This window comes from Dendropsophus ebraccatus, chromosome 3 (assembly GCF_027789765.1).
Source record: "Dendropsophus ebraccatus isolate aDenEbr1 chromosome 3, aDenEbr1.pat, whole genome shotgun sequence".
Lineage (NCBI taxonomy): Eukaryota > Metazoa > Chordata > Amphibia > Anura > Hylidae > Dendropsophus > Dendropsophus ebraccatus.
The window spans coordinates 126,439,009-126,458,523 of NC_091456.1; the positions used below are offsets into that span (position 1 = coordinate 126,439,009).

Here is a 19,515-nt window from a genome sequence, read left to right on the forward strand (position 1 = left end):
AGGCTAAAAGGGGGTTTGCAATTGTGTACAGGATAGGGGGCAAGTAAGAGATTGTTGGGGGTCTGACCTCCATTCCCTCTCTGTGGAGATCGCTGGGGGAGCACAAAAGGTTTTTTATCACAAAACCCCTTTAAAATAAAGTTAAATGGGTATTGCCAACTTACCAAGTTTGGAAACATGGCTAAAACATGTGTTAAGGTGTTGGGTTAGAGGTTGCCAGCCACAGAGAAGCAGCTACTGCTAAGTCCACTAGTTACCAGTGATAATATGTCCCTATGAATGGGGTATGCATTGAAACACTGGATGATCAGGGCTAATATTTCTACTGCATTAATATAAAGGGATCCATTAGCACAGACTGTTTATCTGTGCTTTTTACATATTTCAGTATCTATGGCTGACCTCCATCCCCCACTCACTAGGTATTATATATATTTTTCTAATGCGTGTGTGTGTTTATAAGAGAGATTTGATATACCTGGCTGGGCATTATTTGTAGTTTAAACTACTTGAATGGCTCTGGACTCCCAATACAATATCCACATAAACCAGACACAAAAGAAAAAGTGAGCTTTTCACAAGGAATATACCTTTATTATAATAATCACAAAATCATAATATCTGTACAGGAATGTGTAAGTGAACACTTATAAATGCAACAAGAATTTGCTTCATAAAGATAAGCTAATATCATTTGACAGAACTGATTTTTCAAAGAAAATACTTCAAAATAAAACTTTCTTGCTTTCATCTGCACTTGATAAATGCAAAATAGTAAGACACATTAGTGTTCAATTCAGCAAAATATTGCAGAATATCATGCCACAGTCCATTGGAATGGGTCAGGACATGCAGCACTCTTATTAAAAAGCAATAGTATATAAAAAGAAGCCACATGTTAATAAAATATAGAGTGGTTTATCTTGATATTTTCTTTGATTTGAAACACAATTGTATTGTGGAATGCAGTGAATGTCAATTGATGATCTGAATGTGGAATAGTCTTCATTCTAGGCTATAGCTTTGGCTTCAGGTAGAAATGCTTCCCAATACTTTATTAGCTAGAGGAGGAAAGAGAGTAGGAAATAATTAAATGTGATATGTAAATTTAGTAACAATAAGGCTGTATTCACAGGTTCCGTGTTCTGTCCGTGAAACATGAACGAGACAGACTGTACATGCCAGTGCTGGACTGTTTCCTTGCATGGCACAATGTATCAATATCATGCTGGGAGCAGGGAAACTGTTTGTCATTACAGTGCCGCAGAGATTCTGTTTCCCCGCTCCCGTCATGATATTGATACATCATGCCGTGTGAGGAAACAGTCCAGGACAGGCATTCACCACCCATGTTTCATGGACTGAATGTGGAATGTGTGAATGCACTCTAATTGTAGTGTTTAGATATGAGTAGTCATTAAAAAAAAAAAAAAAAAAAAAAAAAAAAAAAAAAAAGGTACAATATTTTTAATAACTAGAAAAGTCATTCTGTAATGGTCACTGCTCCATAGTTACTAATGTCTATAATATACATGGATGAATGTGGTCCCAGTCCTGGACTAGGACAGTCATAGTCCTGCATAACAGACATGCCTGGCTAGAGGAAGCCACTTATTATCAGTACATGCTTCTGTACAAAGGAAAACAATCCAGTAACTACAGTGGCACTGTTGGAATTCAGCAACATGAAGAAATTAAGTGTTGGAGCATTATTTTGAGCTGTAAAATACACCTCCAAAAAAACTAAATGCAAAAAGCAAAAAATGTCACACATTATATTCTTTGCCTTTTTCACATTTTTTTTTCTTTTAATATGGCCATTTTAAGTATGCTTTCTTAGAAGTTGAGCTCTGGCTTTTAAAAACAGTTTTCAGTTTACAACTATGGAGACTCTGACGTCTATATACTCCAGCAAGGCATAAGGCTACGTTCACACAGAGCAAAAGGGGCGGATTATGCAAGGAAATATTTCCGCCTGAAATCAACTGACGCTGAATTCCGAGCAGAATGTAAGCAGAATCCCTGCATATTCCGCTAGGAAAGTGTTCAGCTCGTAATCAGCTCTTGACAAATTCAGCGCGGAATACTCGAGGAATCCGCGCTGAATCCGCATGCATTCAGAGAGTATTTGGCGAGTAAACTAGACTATACCAGAATATATACTAGATTCCTCCTCCCCCCTTTTCTCCCCATTGATTCAGCGCGTAATTTCCACTTGTATTACGCGCTGAATACGCACGTATTCCGCGCTGAAACAGAAAATCAGAGCCCCATTGATTTGTATAGGCTTACGCTAGCGGAAGAATGAACATGTTCATTCTTTTGGCGGAAAGCGGATTAGTTCAGTGCGGAAATTCCACCGTGTGAACTGCAGAGCAGAATTTTCATTCAACACAATGGAAATTAGCTCTGCACCTATTTTAACGACTGAAATTTCAGCGCTGATTCAGCGCAGAAATTCTGCTGCTTTTGCTCTGTGTGAACGAGCACTTACAAAGATGCTGCTCTTTGGCGGACCAACTCCTTTAAGGATGGGTTCACACGTACAGGATCTGCAGCAGATTTGATGGTGCAGATTTGAAGTTGCAAATTCAAAGGAAATCAAATCTGCGCCATCAAATCTGCAGATCTGTCTACTGCAGATCCTGTACGTTTGAACTCACCCTAAAGCTCCAACTTACTTTCACTTTTAGGGTGCGTTCACACGTACAGGATCTGCAGCAGATTTGATGGCGCAGATTTGAATCTGCAGCAGATCCGCAGCAGATTTGATGGCCCAGAGTTACTTTGCATTAATTCTGCAACTTCAAATCTGCGCCATCAAATCTGCAGCAGATGCTGTACAATCCTGTGCTCCACCACTTACCAGTATCGAGGAGTCTGGTCCACGCCTACGAGCTTGTGTACCTACATAGACTTTCAACCGCTGCTGTGAACACACTGTTTTGGGCGAGCTGTATCCTCCCTTTTTTTTTGCTAGTATCAAGAGGTAGTTGGGAAGCAGCTCAGCTGTTTTTTGGCACCAAAAGTGCCTTCAACTGCTGGAAAGAGACCATAGGGGGTAGAGGAGAGGCACCTATGTGGAAGTTGCATCTTAACCCCTTAACGACGCATGTCGGCTATACAGCCGTCATGCGGCCGTTAAGGGGGATCAGAGAGGGCTCCCGGCGTGAGCCCTCTCTGCAGTCTGCGGTTGCTATGTGTAGCCAGGGACCGCAGGTCAAAGCTGACAGCTGCATTTGAATAGTGTATGTGAGCGCTCTCCCTGGTGTCTAGTGGGGGATTTCCCCCCCCCAATACTACCACATATATAACATGTCAGTTTTTCCATAGGACACATGGCGTAAAAACGAAGCCCCCCCAAAGAAAAAGAATTGCAGGTTTTTTTTTCAATTTTACTGCGCTTATAATTTTTTTCTGGTTTCGGAGCATATTTTATGCAAAAATTCAGCCTGTCATTGCAAAGTACAATTAGTGACGCAAAAAATAAGGGTGCATGTGGGTCTGTAGGTGTAAAAATGCAACTGCTATGGCCTTATATACACAAGGAGGAAAAAACAAACACAAAAATGAAAATTAACCCGGTTAAGGACATTTATAGCATATTCTGTGGATCTGCCATAAATGTCAAGAGGGGAAATTTGAGGAACTTTGACCAAAAGCCCTCTAGACATTAAGGTTGCAGTAGTTTCATTAATGGAATGTTACTTTAAGGCACCAGGGCTAATTATTTTTGCAATACTGACTCAAATAATCTTCCATATGATAAACATGAAATCAAAAAAGATTTGTATTTACCTGTTGTTGTGTTTGTACTAATGATTCTAAATACTTGATAATAACAGTTTTAAAGTCTTTCACACGCTCTTTCTAAAGGGTAAGAGAAAAGGGAAAAAATGGTCTATTGTAAAATCTCACATTACATGCATACATTATTAACATATAGAATACTTGGTCTATAAAATAACTGTAAGACCTAAACTTAGGGTTATACCTCAAATCTTCCTACTTCCTTGCGAATAGTTTTAGAGATCTGTTCAAAATCTCTCTCTCCTTGCTGAACTTTTTCCTCCAACTGGGAAGACAAGAAAAGTGTTCATATTAAATATTGTAAAATATTTAGTCATCTGTGTCCAAAATACACAAGTATGTTGTAGTACAAGACAAAATATAAAACATACAGAGTCACTAGGAACTGGATCACTGCACTAGCTATACAAATCTTTAGTTTCTTACATAATTGGAGGCCCTATTTTCAGACTCCCTGGATTTCACCTTCAGGTTGGTAAAAGGGGTGTCATACTGGAACTTTGCTACAAACATTTATAAAACCTTCAGCAGCTTATTAAATGCATTTTAAGTAAGTTACGCTGATATGTCTTAGATTCGCTCATGCCAGTTTGCTATGGAAGGGCCTGATCATTCATTACCAACAATATGTAATTATGACTTCCTTGCTTGTAGGTTCGTCAGAATAGGTGAAGCTAATGACTAGTAAAAGTGAGGAAACATCACATATATGACACTAAAACTAAAAGATATATAATACCTCATATTCAAATTTTAAAAAGAATTATATGCCATATATGTATAGCCCTTCATGGATCTATCACTCAGTGATGTCACAGTGTCCCCTCTCATGTTTCACAAACAACTGATACATGAACTGGAAGACAGCTCCTGCAAATGTAGATTCAAGAGCACTCAGAAGTTTTCATTTTTGGCCATAGGTACGCTGTAATATATGAATCTTTGGTCTGCTGAATAATGAGCATAACTCAAATGCACTATACACACAGAACACAACAGACATGTAGGCACATATACAACATCAACATTCAAGATTACATTATTGCATTGCCTATTGCTCTGTAGGAAAACACCTAGTTCACGTTTGGCTACTCACCACATTCAAGATATGTTAACACAGGCCTGCTGCAAATCCATGGGGAAATACTTAAAAGCTACCTGTCCCAGAGACATGTGATCTGAGTGTTCCGACCACAGCTAATCAAGAGCATGAGCGGGGAGAGGAGAGGAGTGTACTACCACATACCTGTGTGTTGCTCTGTGTATGTGAGTACAGAGACAGGCCTACAGACATTATGTGGCCATCTTGGTCATGGGCCAGGGTGGTCAAATCCTCTTTAATAGGGTTGGTTGGGTTTCCATCTGGTATCTATTTAAGTCAATGGGATCCAATGGAGTCTATTCTGCAATGGACCATCCACGTCTCTTTGGCACCCTTAACCGGAATCTGCTATTGAGGCCCCAAACACAGCCTCCAATGCAGATGTTAATGAGGCTTTATAAAATACAAAACATACCTATCACTTGGACAGCGCAGCAGGATACATTGGAAAACTGCATATACGCTGTCCTCTTCTGGTGTGAGTAGGGATGGAACTCAAGGAAGCACCATAGACTGCATTTTAATACACTTACAAAGCAGTCCATGGCGCTTCCAGGAATTACGTCTAATGCCCGCATTACATAGATCGCGTACCTGCAAGAGTTTTTTTTATGTCTCCGGCTGCACTGTCAAAGTGATAGGTATGTTTTACAGCAAATATACAATTGTGTGGTTATAAGAGGAACCAGCAGCACCTCCTTTACAAGTCTAGCAAACAATTTCAAGAACCATCAAAGAAAAATTTGAATAGAGGTGTAAAAGAATGTATTTTTTTGGAGTTAGTACACAAATTACCTAAAATACAGAATATACACTAAAAGACCACTTTTTAATATGCACCCTTCTTGGTGGTGTTTTGGAGCTCCTTTGGCCTTCAGAACTGCAGCAATCTGACATGGTATAGATTCCACTAGATTTTGAAATTATTCTTCAGGAATATTGAGCCCATATGGACAGGATGGCTTTTGGCAGTGGGGCACATTTGATATTGTTACTAACATGTTTTCAACAGCCCACTGAAGTTATCTTTAAGCCATAAAGTAAATAGCTACTGTGAAGATGCAAACTAAGGTACCTATACACATTATATGAAAATCCTCTCCTTAAAGTGTACCTGTCGTTTCAAAAAACTTTTCACATGTCATAAAAAAATGTCAAAAAATTTGATCAGTTTGGGTCTGAGTGTTCAGACCTGTATCGATCAGGGGAACACAGCGGGGAGAGAACACGCCGCAGCATGTCTTCTCCCTGCTTGTTCTCCCGATCGGTATGGATGTGTCTTTTTCAAAGTCACTCAGATCACTAGATCCCTCAGTGTACTGTATATGACAATACAATTCCAAAGCCAAAATATATCATGTAAACATCTACCCAAAGCATTTTTTGCCAACTTAAAGCTATCAGCAAATTTATATGGGGCACCACACATCCCCAAATTAGATTTAAAACATTGTGCACGCCTAGGTGGGGCAGGTCTTCCCAATATGTGCCATTACCATCAAGCTGCTGTTGTGAGGAGGGTGGATTGCGATTGTTCGAATGATCGCAAGCAATAGGTTCACCTTGAAGACGCTTGTCTCCCTGGTCCTTAACGTCATTACCTTGGATAGATAGGAGCCACAACTCCCTATATGCTTCCTTCCCTCTCTCTTGACTAGACATTTCTTGCTACTCTGGGAAAGGGCCACTCTCTTAGCTATCTATCATAGACCGGAACCAATGGCTCCTTTGTTTGATACCCCAGACTAGCCCTCTGCATTATTTAAGTCTTTCTTTCTTGCATGGGATAGAGCCTCTTACACAAGACTAGGCCAGATAACACAGGAATGATCTTCGCTTCCTCCTCTAGCTCAGATTGGCGACTCCTGCCCGAAACGTAGATTGTCTTGGATGGAGTATTTTCAGCTTTGTTCATATCTGGACTTATTCTCCTCTTTGAGAATGTTTGGTGGAAAGCACCCCACCCCCCCTGGAAACTCTTGCAGTGCAAACTGACCCTCCCTCTAAGTTATTGCCATCTGCTTACAGCATCTTACAGTGGAAAATCCAACCTGACTCCAAGCTCTATGCATGGTGTGTAAGGAGTCAGATCCCCCTGTCTCCACAGGTTGGAAAGTTACTACTTGTAATCAATTTCCACCTCCCTTTTGGCTTTAAAAATCGACAGGCTTCTCCTTTAATCTACCCCCCCCCCCCCAACGTACTTCCCCTTCGCCCCCTCCAAGCTCCATTCACTTCAATGGAACTGAGCAGCAAAACCCCACCCAAGTTGGAGACAAGAGCGGGGCTGTCTCTGATAGAAAGTGAGCATGTTTTTAGCGCTGGATAACCCCTTTAACAAGGACAACATGTTATAGTTACATGCCTATGTGTATTGGATTTCTCCTCTTTTATTGCTATATAGATGCTACAATTGTTATCAGGATTGGCTTGTTGACTGTACTTGACTGTTTACTTGGGCTGTGTCCCGAAAAATTTTTTTGCATTAATTTCTATAACCGTCTGTTTCTCACATTCATTTAAAGTAAAAAGACATCTACACAATGGAGAAAAGCCACAAGCCACGTGCTGGAAGTGTCAATCTACAACAATCGTGTGGATAGACTTTTAGCAGTAAAGCTGTCCGGTACAGCCTAGATATGACATTTTTCATTATAGATGTCAAGTCAAAGTACAGACACAGAACAGATGAGATGCACAGAACTACAACACATCAGATATAATGGATAACTATACAGGCACCAACACACAAGCTTTACAATCGACTAGAGAATAGTGAATGATTATTTGTATCCTACCTCTTCAATCTCCTTCATGAAGCATGGGAAGAAATGATCAGAAATTCATTGTGTTAAGCATTTTGCTTTCATCATTATCAAAAACGCCAAAATATGTAAACTAGTACATACACTCTCACACAAGGCAGAACATTGGATTGCAAGGCTAAAATTTGGTATAAACGTGAAATGTCATCAATGTTTGCATTGGTAAAATGTAAAAACGCTACACTAAACACAATTGGTTAAACTCGTAACAAAAAGCACAAAAGGAAAATAGGAAAGATAACAGGTAGTTCAGCAATCTGGGGTTGGTGCTGCTGGCTGCTCTTGCACATAACTGCATAAGCTTTTAGTGAGTGTCAATGGGAAAAAGTAGTCAGAAAAAAAAAACTTTGCAATCAATGCTGTAGGAAAAGCTATACCTCTCGGATCTCATCTTTTGCTTGCTGTAGTTTGTCTGGTTTGTTAGCAATCTGGAGCTTGGCCTCTGCCTCCCGTTTCTTCTGCAGGTTAACCTGGGTATCTTGCCACTTTTGCCAACACTTCATTCGTTGATCAAACACACCCTAGGAAATAAATAAGCAATGAGAGTCTGCATTCATCTACAGTATTCCTCTTTTTATCAACTTTCTTTTTATTTAGTTTTAATACCAACATATAAGCGTGAGTTGTAAAATGACAGTATATGCATAACAGGTAGTAGTCACTAGTACATAGAAGAGTATGACATAGGTGTCACATTTAACATAGAGTGGTATAGCATGACTTAACATAACAGAACATAACGTCTTATGGTCCGTGTGGTGTCGGGTAAAACATGGGGGGGGGGGGGGGGTAGTCTGCACTGTTTTCTTCACAGATACCGCCTTCAATTGCAGGAAGGACCTTCAGAGAGATTGTTCTTTAAAATACATCTACAGTATTCCAACATTATTCTAATGGGACTACATGTTTATGCTATGTTCACACAACATACATTTTATAAAAAGAACGACCGTTTTTTTCAATTAAAACCATGGCTGTTTTCATAGTGAAATGTTTTGCACTGAAGTGAATGCTAAGAACGACCCTGGGTGCTGGGAAAAGCTGAGAAGTTTTCCAGGGCTGGAGCCAGCTTCTTCCAGCAGTTAAATGGAAGGCGGCTGATTAGTGAATTTACAGTAATGCTTTCTCTGCAATCCACTAATCTTCAGTTGTAAATATGCCTCAGGTCAGGATGATTACAGTGATACCCAATTTACAGTATAGTTTTAGTTCTGTTCTACTTATTTTTACCATTATTATACCTGAGATGTGACTTTGTACATGTGCGGGATCAATAACTGTATATTTAATAGTTCTGACAAATTTGCATGCAGTGATACCAATTATGTTTATTTTTTTTTAAGGTTACATATTTTATATACAGAGAATGGGAAAATGCAGGTGATTTGAACTTTTACAATGGTAAGAGTTTAAAAAAAATATATCATTTTTTTAATACCCATTTTAAGTCCCCATAGGTAACTTTCATAAGCAATTATTACATGCTTATTACAGTCACAAAGAAAAGAAAATTGAAAGATTTGATTGGTTTATGGTCAGGGTACATAGATCCACCACCAATCGCTGGAAAAAAAAGGGAGAAATGCTCAGCTAACCGATTTCATTGTCTTCCTCTATATATAGCATATATAAACCACCCAAGAATTATATCTGAGGTTTTGAAACATGAAAAACAGATATTTATTTTATAAATAACTTTTGACATCTTATCTAGTGTATATTGTATTCAGATGGCACCAAGCAAGTTATGTTATCAAACTCTTTGACTATTCGTTATAGCGTGGCCTATATACACCCTCCTTAGAGTGGTAGGGAATCCTAAGGCTAGAACATACCAATCTAGAAACCTGAGTACTTTCACTATGGAATGGACACTGGTGTAATTAAAGTCCTAAGTTCAGCCCCATCAAATATCTTTAGGATATATATATTGGACAATTTATTGAGAATTAGGGGCTATAGCTAAATGTCCCATTGGCTGACCTTACACTCTTATAGCTGAATAGACTGCCAAGATTTGGAAAGCCTTCCTTAAGGAGTGGATACTATTAGAGCAAAGCTGAGAACAACAGCAGTGGATTACTAGTACCATATTACGGTCATGCTAACTAGTCTTATTTACATAACATTTACATAAATCTACACAAGAAAAGCACATTTTGCTTTATTACTACAGATCGCACAATCCACTTACTTTCACAGCAGCAATGAGTCGGATGTAGTCACTGAGGAGTTCTGAAAACACATAAAAGTCAGCAAATGCCTGCTCCTGATGTAACTGGTCTATCTTTTCTTCTACTTCTGCCAGCTGCGATAAAGCTCGAGACAGTGCAGTGTGATCCTCAGAATTGCCCAGCATAGCAGCACTCTTTGCAAACGCAGCTGTATTGGCTGACAGCTCTATTGATAAAAGAGAACAAGTAACATCTCAGATATTTTCTCTATAGTTAAAATTTAACCCATACACACAGAAATATTAAAAGGGATTATATATCTGAGTGCGCAGTAACAATAAAAAAAATTATTGATACTTGTCTACCCCAGGTCTCCTGCAGCCCCTGTTTCTGCGCCTTTTGTTCCCTTGTTTCCCATGTGGTGACTCAATAGGAGCTGATCAGCGAGATCAGTGCTCACATGCTGTGGCTTTACACAGCACAATTAAAGACACAAACAATCACTGTATCGTTTGTGCATCCATTTAAATGCACTGTTATTGGCTGAACATCTTTTTAGACAAGAGAAAAATGCGGCTGATAATACTCATTTTACAAACAATCAAATCAGTCAAGGAGCGTTTGTTCATTTGGGTGATCTCTGGTCCATTTATACAGGTTGATTATCAGGTAAATGAGCTTTCCTAGGAATTAATATTCGGCCTCTGTAAAAGGGTCTTATGATGAGATATCTCAGCAGGGCCTACCCACTCTGCCAATCACTGACTGAAATAGGACACGTGGTAATGAGTGGAGGAACAGAAGGTGCTGGAACAGGAGCTGTAGGGGACTGATGCAGGCAAGTATCATTTTTTTTTTTACCGATCCTTCTGCGTTAAATAAAAAATTTTTGTAATACAGGAACACCACTTTAAAAAGTGGCACGAAGGGGCCATGTGTTTTGCCTGCTAGTGAGTTGAATACACTGCCAAGAACTATCCCCTGGCTGTTTTTTAGGATTGCAACAGGTTTTAAAGAGCGAGATTATTTACTTTTGACATGTCAAAATTTACTGAAAAGAGAGTAAAGCTATAAGAGGGACATACATTTTAAATATGGGTAAGCCACTGGCAGATACCTCTTGTCCAAAAACAATGTGATATCCCACTGCTGAATCCGCTCTACTATAGGATAACTTATTAAAAAGTTGCCCACATTTGGCAGGTTCAGCCATGAAGTATCTAATGTGCATGGCCAGTTTTAGGCTATGCTTGTACCTTACAATAAGGTTGCTTGAACTCCTCTGCTACCTTTAACTTGTGCTACTACATTTCAATGGACATAGAACCATGTACAGACTTTCATAATTTACTAGAATAGAATCGAAATGTATAAAATAATAAACCAAAACACCCATGCTCTGCAAGAAAGCAAGGAAGCAAACCTTTTCGGTGGCAGACCAAGGCTTCGACATTGGCATGCAGTTTCCTAAGTTGTTGATCTAGATTCTCAAATTGCTGCTGCTTTTCTTCAAACCACTGACAGTGAAGAAAAATGAAAAAGGTCCAATTTATCAAGGTACAAAAACTATGTTATATTAGATTTACTAGTGGTTGACAAGCTATGTACAACTATGTCGCTCAACAGACTGAGGAGAATTGAGTCAAAAGGTAAATTATCCTACACTCTATGTCTATGAGCTTAAAATGCGATTGTTTAACCTCCAATGGCCATCATTATACAAATCAAAAAAAGTCAGCTCTTACGGCATCCGATTCATTCATCTTGATTGTCATTTTGTTGACAGCGTCTGCAGCCTTGTTTACCATCCTCAATAATCCTGCTCCACTCAACGCCTGGGTGCTAACCGCTCGCGGCAGCTGCAATTGAATGACAAATAAGGGCAAACAAAGCGGTTAAAGGTTACAGCCTTATACAAGTATCAAAGCACAAATAAAAAGGATGTTACATTTTCTCCACTATATTACATTTCAATACAGAGTAAACTCATTTTTGCTGATTTACTGCCTTTCCCGTCCCTGTGGAAAACAGGAAAAAAATGCAGAATTTCATTTACTACTTTTACATATAGATGAACAAATGTGGTGGTTGCCAAAGGTCAATAAAAAGAGACTCTCAAAGCTTAAAATGGCTAAATCAGGTAGCCAGCACAGGTCTTCCATCACTTTGTGTTAAGACAAAAAAAATACACCAACTATGGAGAATGCAGAGACCTGCTTTAACAAGAATAGTAAAAAATTACACATAATGGAAGATAATGACTGAGGCAGACACAGAAGTAAGCTGGAGGCTCGGTCAGCAGGACCACTACTCTTGGATTTTTATAAAGATCTTATGCAAACTAAAGATACACAATAAAGACAGAAAGGGTATTTGTATTTAAAGGAGTTATCCAGGATGAGAAAAATACTGTCGCTATCTTTCAGAAACAGCACCACTGTTGTCCACAGATTGTGAGTAGTACATCAGGCATTGCAGCTCAGTTCCATTGAAGTGAATAACGCTTAGCTGTAATACCATACACAACCTGAGAAAAGGTGTAACCCTGTTTAAAAAAAAAAAAACAAAAAAAAACCTCCAGTTTTTTTTTTTTAATCCTGGATAACTGCTTTCAGACTCATTTGGTACAGCTTGTGGCACCATCTGCCATCTAAACTACAAGCCAATTCAAAAGTGGTTCCTTCCAATGAATGTTTAGTAAACTGTGGATTTTTTCACATCAATTTTTTTTCTGTATATCCCAGGTGTCATTCAAGAAATGTTCCTGACCTATGGCACAGACAATTTCACAGGTATGCCACACAACCACATATGTTGCCCTTTCAACAAAAAATAAAAAAAAAATAAAACAGAGAAATAAAACAAACACTCTATATACTGTTCGGCAAGGTATGTTAGCACTTAGAATAAATGCATGTAAATATTTGCACGTCCATGTTTACTGTAAAAAAGTTTATTAGTGAATAAAGGACCGCTACTAAAATGTCAAACTCTTGTTTAGTAGGAGTTTCCTTTTCTAGAACAAAAGACAAGCTAGGTACCTGGTAAATATTTACACTGGTATGGTGTGCAGAAAGGAATCGGTAACACTATTTAAAGCTGTAAGCACTTTGTTTTCTTATCCATTATTGCCAAGGGTTCCAGGACAGTTTTCATATCTCTGATATAATATCTGTCACCTACAAAATCACTGGGAGCCTTGATACTTGTATAAGGGTCTTCTGTGGCTTCAGCGAGATAAAATATGCTTTTAATACCCCCAATGAAGAGTCAAACTGCATAACTGCAACACCTCTCGTCAATGGAAATCCCTGCCATTCCCACCCCTCCATCTGTGACAAAGAGGCAAGTCTTGGAGAAATCCTGCACAGGTACCATGTATTGCAATGCAGGGATGCTGAAGTGGTATTGCATTACAAAGCGCCTGCGCAGAACGTCTCCAAGACCTGCCTTTCAGTCACAGATGGAGAGTCAAGGATTTCCTTTAGGAAGATGTGATATAACCGAAGACACCTCAGCCTCTGACTCTTCACCAAGGGCATTAGGAGATTTTCTTTGGAGGTGGCCACAGAGGACACATACAGTTACCTAGACTCCTAGCAAATTTATAGGTGACATATCCATATACAGTATTATATAATTCAGATTGTTATGATAATACAGCCTTAGGGTGCCTTCACACATACCGACTCGCAGCAAAAAACTTGCTGCGAGTTTCTGCTATGAGCCGAGGTCCTGGAAGGCCCCCATCACTACATACAAGCAGTGGTCTGAAAGACCGCTGCGTGTATGTAATGCAGCCGCCCCCTTAACCCCTTCGGCTCCCGCACTGCTGTCTCCATACATTACCTGGCTCTGGCTGCACGGGGTCCCGGGGTCCTGCTCTGCCGCCCAGCCAATCAGTGGCTGCGGCTGGGCAACACACTGATTGGCTGGGCGTCAGAGCAAGACGCCGGGACCCAGAGCAGCCAGAGCCAGGTAATGTATGGAGACAGCGGTGCGGGAGCCGAAGGGGTTAAGGGGGCGGCTGCATTACATACACGCAGCGGTCTTTCAGACCACTGCTTGTATGTAGTGATAGGGGCCTTCCAGGACCTCGGCTCGTAGCAGAAACTCGCAGCGAGTTTTTTGCTGCAAGTCGGTATGTGTGAAGGCACCCTTAATGCATGTTTGTATGAAAGCGTAATGCATGTTTGGGTTTAAAAGTCTGGTTCAGACCTTAACACCTACTAAACATAGTACATAGATGCAAACAGAGTACGTAGATGCCACTCCTGTCTATAGCAATATATTACAATGACCAGAAATGAAGTAGACTGATTTTCATACCAGAGCAGTAGGAAATTACACCCCCAAACATTACAGGGAGCAGATAACTCCTCTTGCAAGTAGGAGTGATAGGATGAAACCATATCCCACCCCTTGAGCAGACTGAGCGATTACATTTCCAGACAGTAATCTTCAGGTTGGTTTCTCAGGCAACATCCCCTTACAAACCAGAAGGTAATTTTGTCCCCCAACTTGAAATGAAGGGCACTAGTCCTTCTATGGTAGTTATGGCAGCAGTTTGAAGTCATGTCCTATCATATGTCATCAGCAATGAATTAATTTTTTTGTAAAAAAATTTTCTGCCATCCAGTAAGAAAGCAGAGCAAAACAGTAAGGCCCAGATTTATCAAGCTGCCTTAATGTAGACTTTATTTTTACAATGAAGCCCTATGGGTGACTGATGACTATATGCCATCTGCCAGAGGCCTTTTAGCTAAGGGGACATCGTGACAAACAAAAGAAATAAACCATATTATATATGGTTAGTATATTTTACTTAAACAATGTATCCCTATGGGTAAGGGATGCCACTGTATAGCACCTGTCATGTTCTCCAGTAAAGGTATATTTGTGTACTGTGTAGCTAGCATAAATATATATCCTATCCATGCATTTATACATATCCTAGCATTCGTATATATGTGAAACTGGGCCATTACAGACTATTGTAAAATGTGAATACCAACCTCTGAGCTTTCCAAAAACTGTCTAACATCTGGATCCTGCAACAGTGCGGGGTGTTTAACAGTTCGCTGAAGATATCTATTGAGAAAAATACATTATTAAACCTGGCCAAGCTCAGGATCACCTTGTACCTCATACGCCAAAGCAAGCAACACCCAGTATGCAGAAATTGCTCACAAAGCAGTTTCAGGTTTTGTTTTTATTTATAGACGTGAAAAAGGAGTGTGAATAAATAGGAGTTTGTAGATTTGATGGTGTTCTTGATGTACAGGATGGGGTCTTAAGCAGACTATAAAAAACACTGATCAAGGCTTTACCAAGAGAAGAAAAGCCACCTATTACAGTACAACACTCAGCTTAATGGCCGACTCATTTCAGTTGCTAGTGACAAAATGTCTAATAACTACATACAGCATATATACACTCACCGGCCACTTTATTAGGTACACCATGCTAGTAACGGGTTGGACCCCCTTTTGCCTTCAGAACTGCCTCAATTCTTCGTGGCAAAGATTCAACAAGGTGCTGGAAGCATTCCTCAGAGATTTTGGTCCATATTGACATGATGGCATCACACAGTTGCCGCAGATTTGTCGGCTGCACATCCATGATGCGAATCTCCCGTTCCACCACATCCCAAAGATGCTCTATTGGATTGAGATCTGGTGACTGTGGAGGCCATTTGAGTACAGTGAACTCATTGTCATGTTCAAGAAACCAGTCTGAGATGATTCTAGCTTTATGACATGGCGCATTATCCTGCTGAAAGTAGCCATCAGATGTTGGGTACATTGTGGTCATAAAGGGATGGACATGGTCAGCAACAATACTCAGGTAGGCTGTGGTGTTGCAACGATGCTCAATTGGTACCAAGGGGCCCAAAGTGTGCCAAGAAAATATTCCCCTCACCATGACACCACCACCATCAGCCTGAACCGTTGATACAAGGCAGGATGGATCCATGCTTTCATGTTGTTAGCGCCAAATTCTGACCCTACCATCCGAATGTCGCAGCAGAAATCGAGACTCATCCGACCAGGCAACGTTTTTCCAATCTTCTACTGTTTAATTTCGATGAGCTTGTGCAAATTGTAGCCTCAGTTTCCTGTTCTTAGCTGAAAGGAGTGGCACCCGGTGTGGTTTTCTGCTGCTGTAGCCCATCTGCCTCAAAGTTCGACGTACTGTGCGTTCAGAGATGCTCTTCTGCCTACCTTGGTTGTAACTGTTGGCTATTTGAGTCACTGTTGCCTTTCTATCAGCTCGAACCAGTCTGCCCATTCTCCTCTGACCTCTGGCATCAACAAGGCATTTCCGCCCACAGAACTGCCGCTCACTGGATGTTTTTTCTTTTTCGGACCATTCTCTGTAAACCCTAGAGATGGTTGTGCGTGAAAATCCCAGTAGATCAGCAGTTTCTGAAATACTCAGACCAGCCCTTCTGGCACCAACAACCATGCCACGTTCAAAGGCACTCAAATCACCTTTCTTCCCCATACTGATGCTCGGTTTGAACTGCAGGAGATTGTCTTGACCATGTCTACATGCCTAAATGCACTGAGTTGCCGCCATGTGATTGGCTGATTAGAAATTAAGTGGTAACGTGCAGTTGGACAGGTGTACCTAATAAAGTGGCCGGTGAGTGTACATCTACAGTACTATAACTGTACAAGCAGAAGAAAGTTTGTTAAAATTTGTCATTTCAGAATAAGGTCCCTTTCACACATCCAAAGTAGTACCCGTTCATTTCTATGACCCCATACACACATCCATAGGTGTTCTGGATCCATGTTGGGGCTGTGATCCACACCAAAACAAAAAATTTAAACGGTCAAGTCACTGTGCCATCCGTAGTTGCAGATCACCTATTTATATGAATGGGTCTGTGCACATGTGGATGGTTACGAATGCACATCTGCACTCCTGTCTATAATTGCGGGTCCGCACATATGTGAATCGGGCCTAAGTGATAATGATGAACAGTTATAAAAAAAACAGTAATACCTTTCCAAAGCAGCTCTTCTCTTTTCAACAAATTCATTGGATGAGGAGTCTTCCTTTCCTACTTTAACTTTAGTCATGCCTTTAAAATAAAAAAATATTAGACTACTGTAATATCAAGACTATATCAAGACGAAATAATAAAAGTATGTATACATACCTGTCCACACTCCCTGGTGTTATCCTGCCTGTTCCCTGCTGACTGGAGCTGCCTCTAAAGCTTCTACACTAGTCTCTGAAGTGACCGGCCGCTCAGCCAATCACTGACTGTGGTGCTGTCCTGTCTCATTCAGTGATTGGCTGAGCAGCCTGTCACTTCAGAGATGTTCTTGCCAAAAGAGGCGGTACCTCTTGAAACGTGTAGAAGGCATTCTTACCCTTATGTGGACTCTGTAGATATTCGGAACTTAGAAGGACTTTCCCCGAAAGCAGTGAACTAACATTGAGTAAACGCCATTGAGTAAACGCGTGGCGCGCTCTCTGTGAGTACAAACAAACTATGAATTCATATTCTCCCACCCTGCACCCACAGCACATCGGATCAAGAAACCAAAAGCTGCAGGACGCCGGTGAGTGAATATGCATATGACATACTACAATATACAACTGTTGGTACTAAGGAATTGCAGTAAGAGTTGGTGTGGCAAAATCCGGGGGTGTTTTTTAGTGAAGGACTACGAACTCTGTCAACTCTGAGCTAATGCTAGTGTACTGCTAGTTTTTTTCTTTGTAGAGACTGGCTTACGGTTGACACAGAATATCTGACGGCTTGTGAACAACATTGTGATTATTAGTGACAAACCTCTAGGAACGCTATCAGTTACTATTTAATATATTATTTATACATTTCAGAGACAGGTTTAGAAGCTTCAGCGGTGGCTACGATCAGCAGGAAACAGGCAGGAGGACACATGGGAGCATAGACAGGTAAGTAAAACTTTATTATTTTCTATTTAAAGCAAGGGCTGCACAGACATAGTTAACAATGTCCGTGCAGCCCTTGCCACGTGATCATCAAGCTGTGTAATAAGCTCTGTAAGCAATCACTAATCTAGCCGATCACCGTTTGCTTACCTGGCGCATTGACCATCTATTAAGGCCCTTAGCCTCTCTACTGATTGGTAAAAGTGGTGATAAAATGAAGATTAGTTCCTAAACTCCCACCCTGGGTCACTGCATACTGTACAGGGGAGGGATCACTGTAGCAGACACTGAGTTAGCTTCCTGGCGCTTCTATCCTTCATACTTATAGAATACTACAACAGTCTGTACAACTTTACGTCATACATGAAAAGGGCTTTTCCACGTAAAGGAAATCTTTTTCGCCTTTTCAGTAAATTTCCTTTTACTGATAAGATTCAGATACTAAAACTTGTTCTTTTATTCCAATCTCTTTCTATTTTCTTACTGTATATATATATATATTTTATTTATTATTATTTTTTTTTTTAAAGTCACTTTCTGTACATTGTTATGGGGGCTGCCATCTTGTCTGAACTGTTAACAGCACAAACTCTGTCCCCATAGATGAATGTGAAACATTATTGGCGTACTCTGTGACCTTTGAAGAGGTCATTGCACAGGGAGATGCTATTGTCTCCTCCATTTACTGGTGTTACATGTCACTACAATGCTGTACAGACCACTGTCTATATTTGACAATAAAATGGAAAGGAAAAAAAAAAAAAGTCACAAAAAAATAAAAAATAAGTCCAACATAAAAACTTTTAAACAATAAGTCATTTTCTGATGACATATTCCCTTTAAGATATTAAAGACATACAGCAAGGATGTAATCATATATATCTATGTTATGTGGGGGTCCAACTGCTGTAACCTCTGATGTTTAACAGCTCAAAGGCCCTATCTAATAATGGATAGGCTATGAATTGGTGCTAGGATTACTCCCACTCCTTTCCAGTGATCTGAGGGGTGCGTTACACTAGATTCCATAGCCTAAACATTTGCCACCAACCCATGCTTTCATTACACAGCAATATAAACATCAATGCACAGAAGCGGGTGCGGCTGTGGCAGGGAAGGAGGAGCGAGCAGATCATTGCTTTGTGTGCATTATGTTTCCCCACCGCTGGAGGAAAATACAATCTCAGCCCACCATTATTACTCTGTAAATAAAGCAAAGTTACACCAAGAGTTCAGCTTCCTGCAGCTTCTTCCTTTTCCTTTCTAGTGACTTTGTGTAATACAAGCTCCTTAGTAGCTTTTTATATCCAAATGCATTGTTTTAACTACTTATATCTTTCTAATGACAACCCACTTCCTGCGGGTGGGGAGAAATGACATTTCTACAGAACTTACAAATATTCACTCATGGGTTTACAATGATAAAAACTTTCAAAGGAAAAACACTGGTAATTTTATGAGGTCAAGAACAATCTTACCTACAATACTTTTCTCTGGAGCAGGAGGCACAATATATCCAAAGTGCATGTATTTTGTAGCTAATTTACTATGTAGTCCAAGGAAATCACTAAACCTTCTCTTCACTGAGAACTCGTTCTTGCTGAACATAGAGAGAGATGTCTGGAAGGATAAAATAATGAATTAGTCCGTCTGTAAAGCAATAAAACTG

General features: G+C 40.1%; 1 protein-coding gene across 2 annotated transcripts in view; it reads right to left on the reverse strand.

Moving 5' to 3' along the window:
* Positions 1-567: 567 nt before the first annotated feature.
* SNX2 (sorting nexin 2) overlaps positions 568-19,515 on the reverse strand; it is a 49,623-nt gene continuing 30,675 nt past the window's right edge. For both annotated transcript variants that reach the window (XM_069962650.1, XM_069962651.1), the window contains 10 exons: positions 19,325-19,466; positions 16,926-17,004; positions 14,927-15,002; positions 11,657-11,770; positions 11,335-11,428; positions 9,932-10,137; positions 8,115-8,258; positions 3,995-4,075; positions 3,799-3,870; positions 568-1,061 (listed from right to left, as the gene is read on the reverse strand). In XM_069962650.1, the coding sequence (XP_069818751.1) occupies positions 1,011-1,061; positions 3,799-3,870; positions 3,995-4,075; positions 8,115-8,258; positions 9,932-10,137; positions 11,335-11,428; positions 11,657-11,770; positions 14,927-15,002; positions 16,926-17,004; positions 19,325-19,466 (1,059 nt within the window). In that variant the 3' untranslated portion in view covers positions 568-1,010. The remainder of the gene's footprint in view (positions 1,062-3,798; positions 3,871-3,994; positions 4,076-8,114; positions 8,259-9,931; positions 10,138-11,334; positions 11,429-11,656; positions 11,771-14,926; positions 15,003-16,925; positions 17,005-19,324; positions 19,467-19,515) is intronic.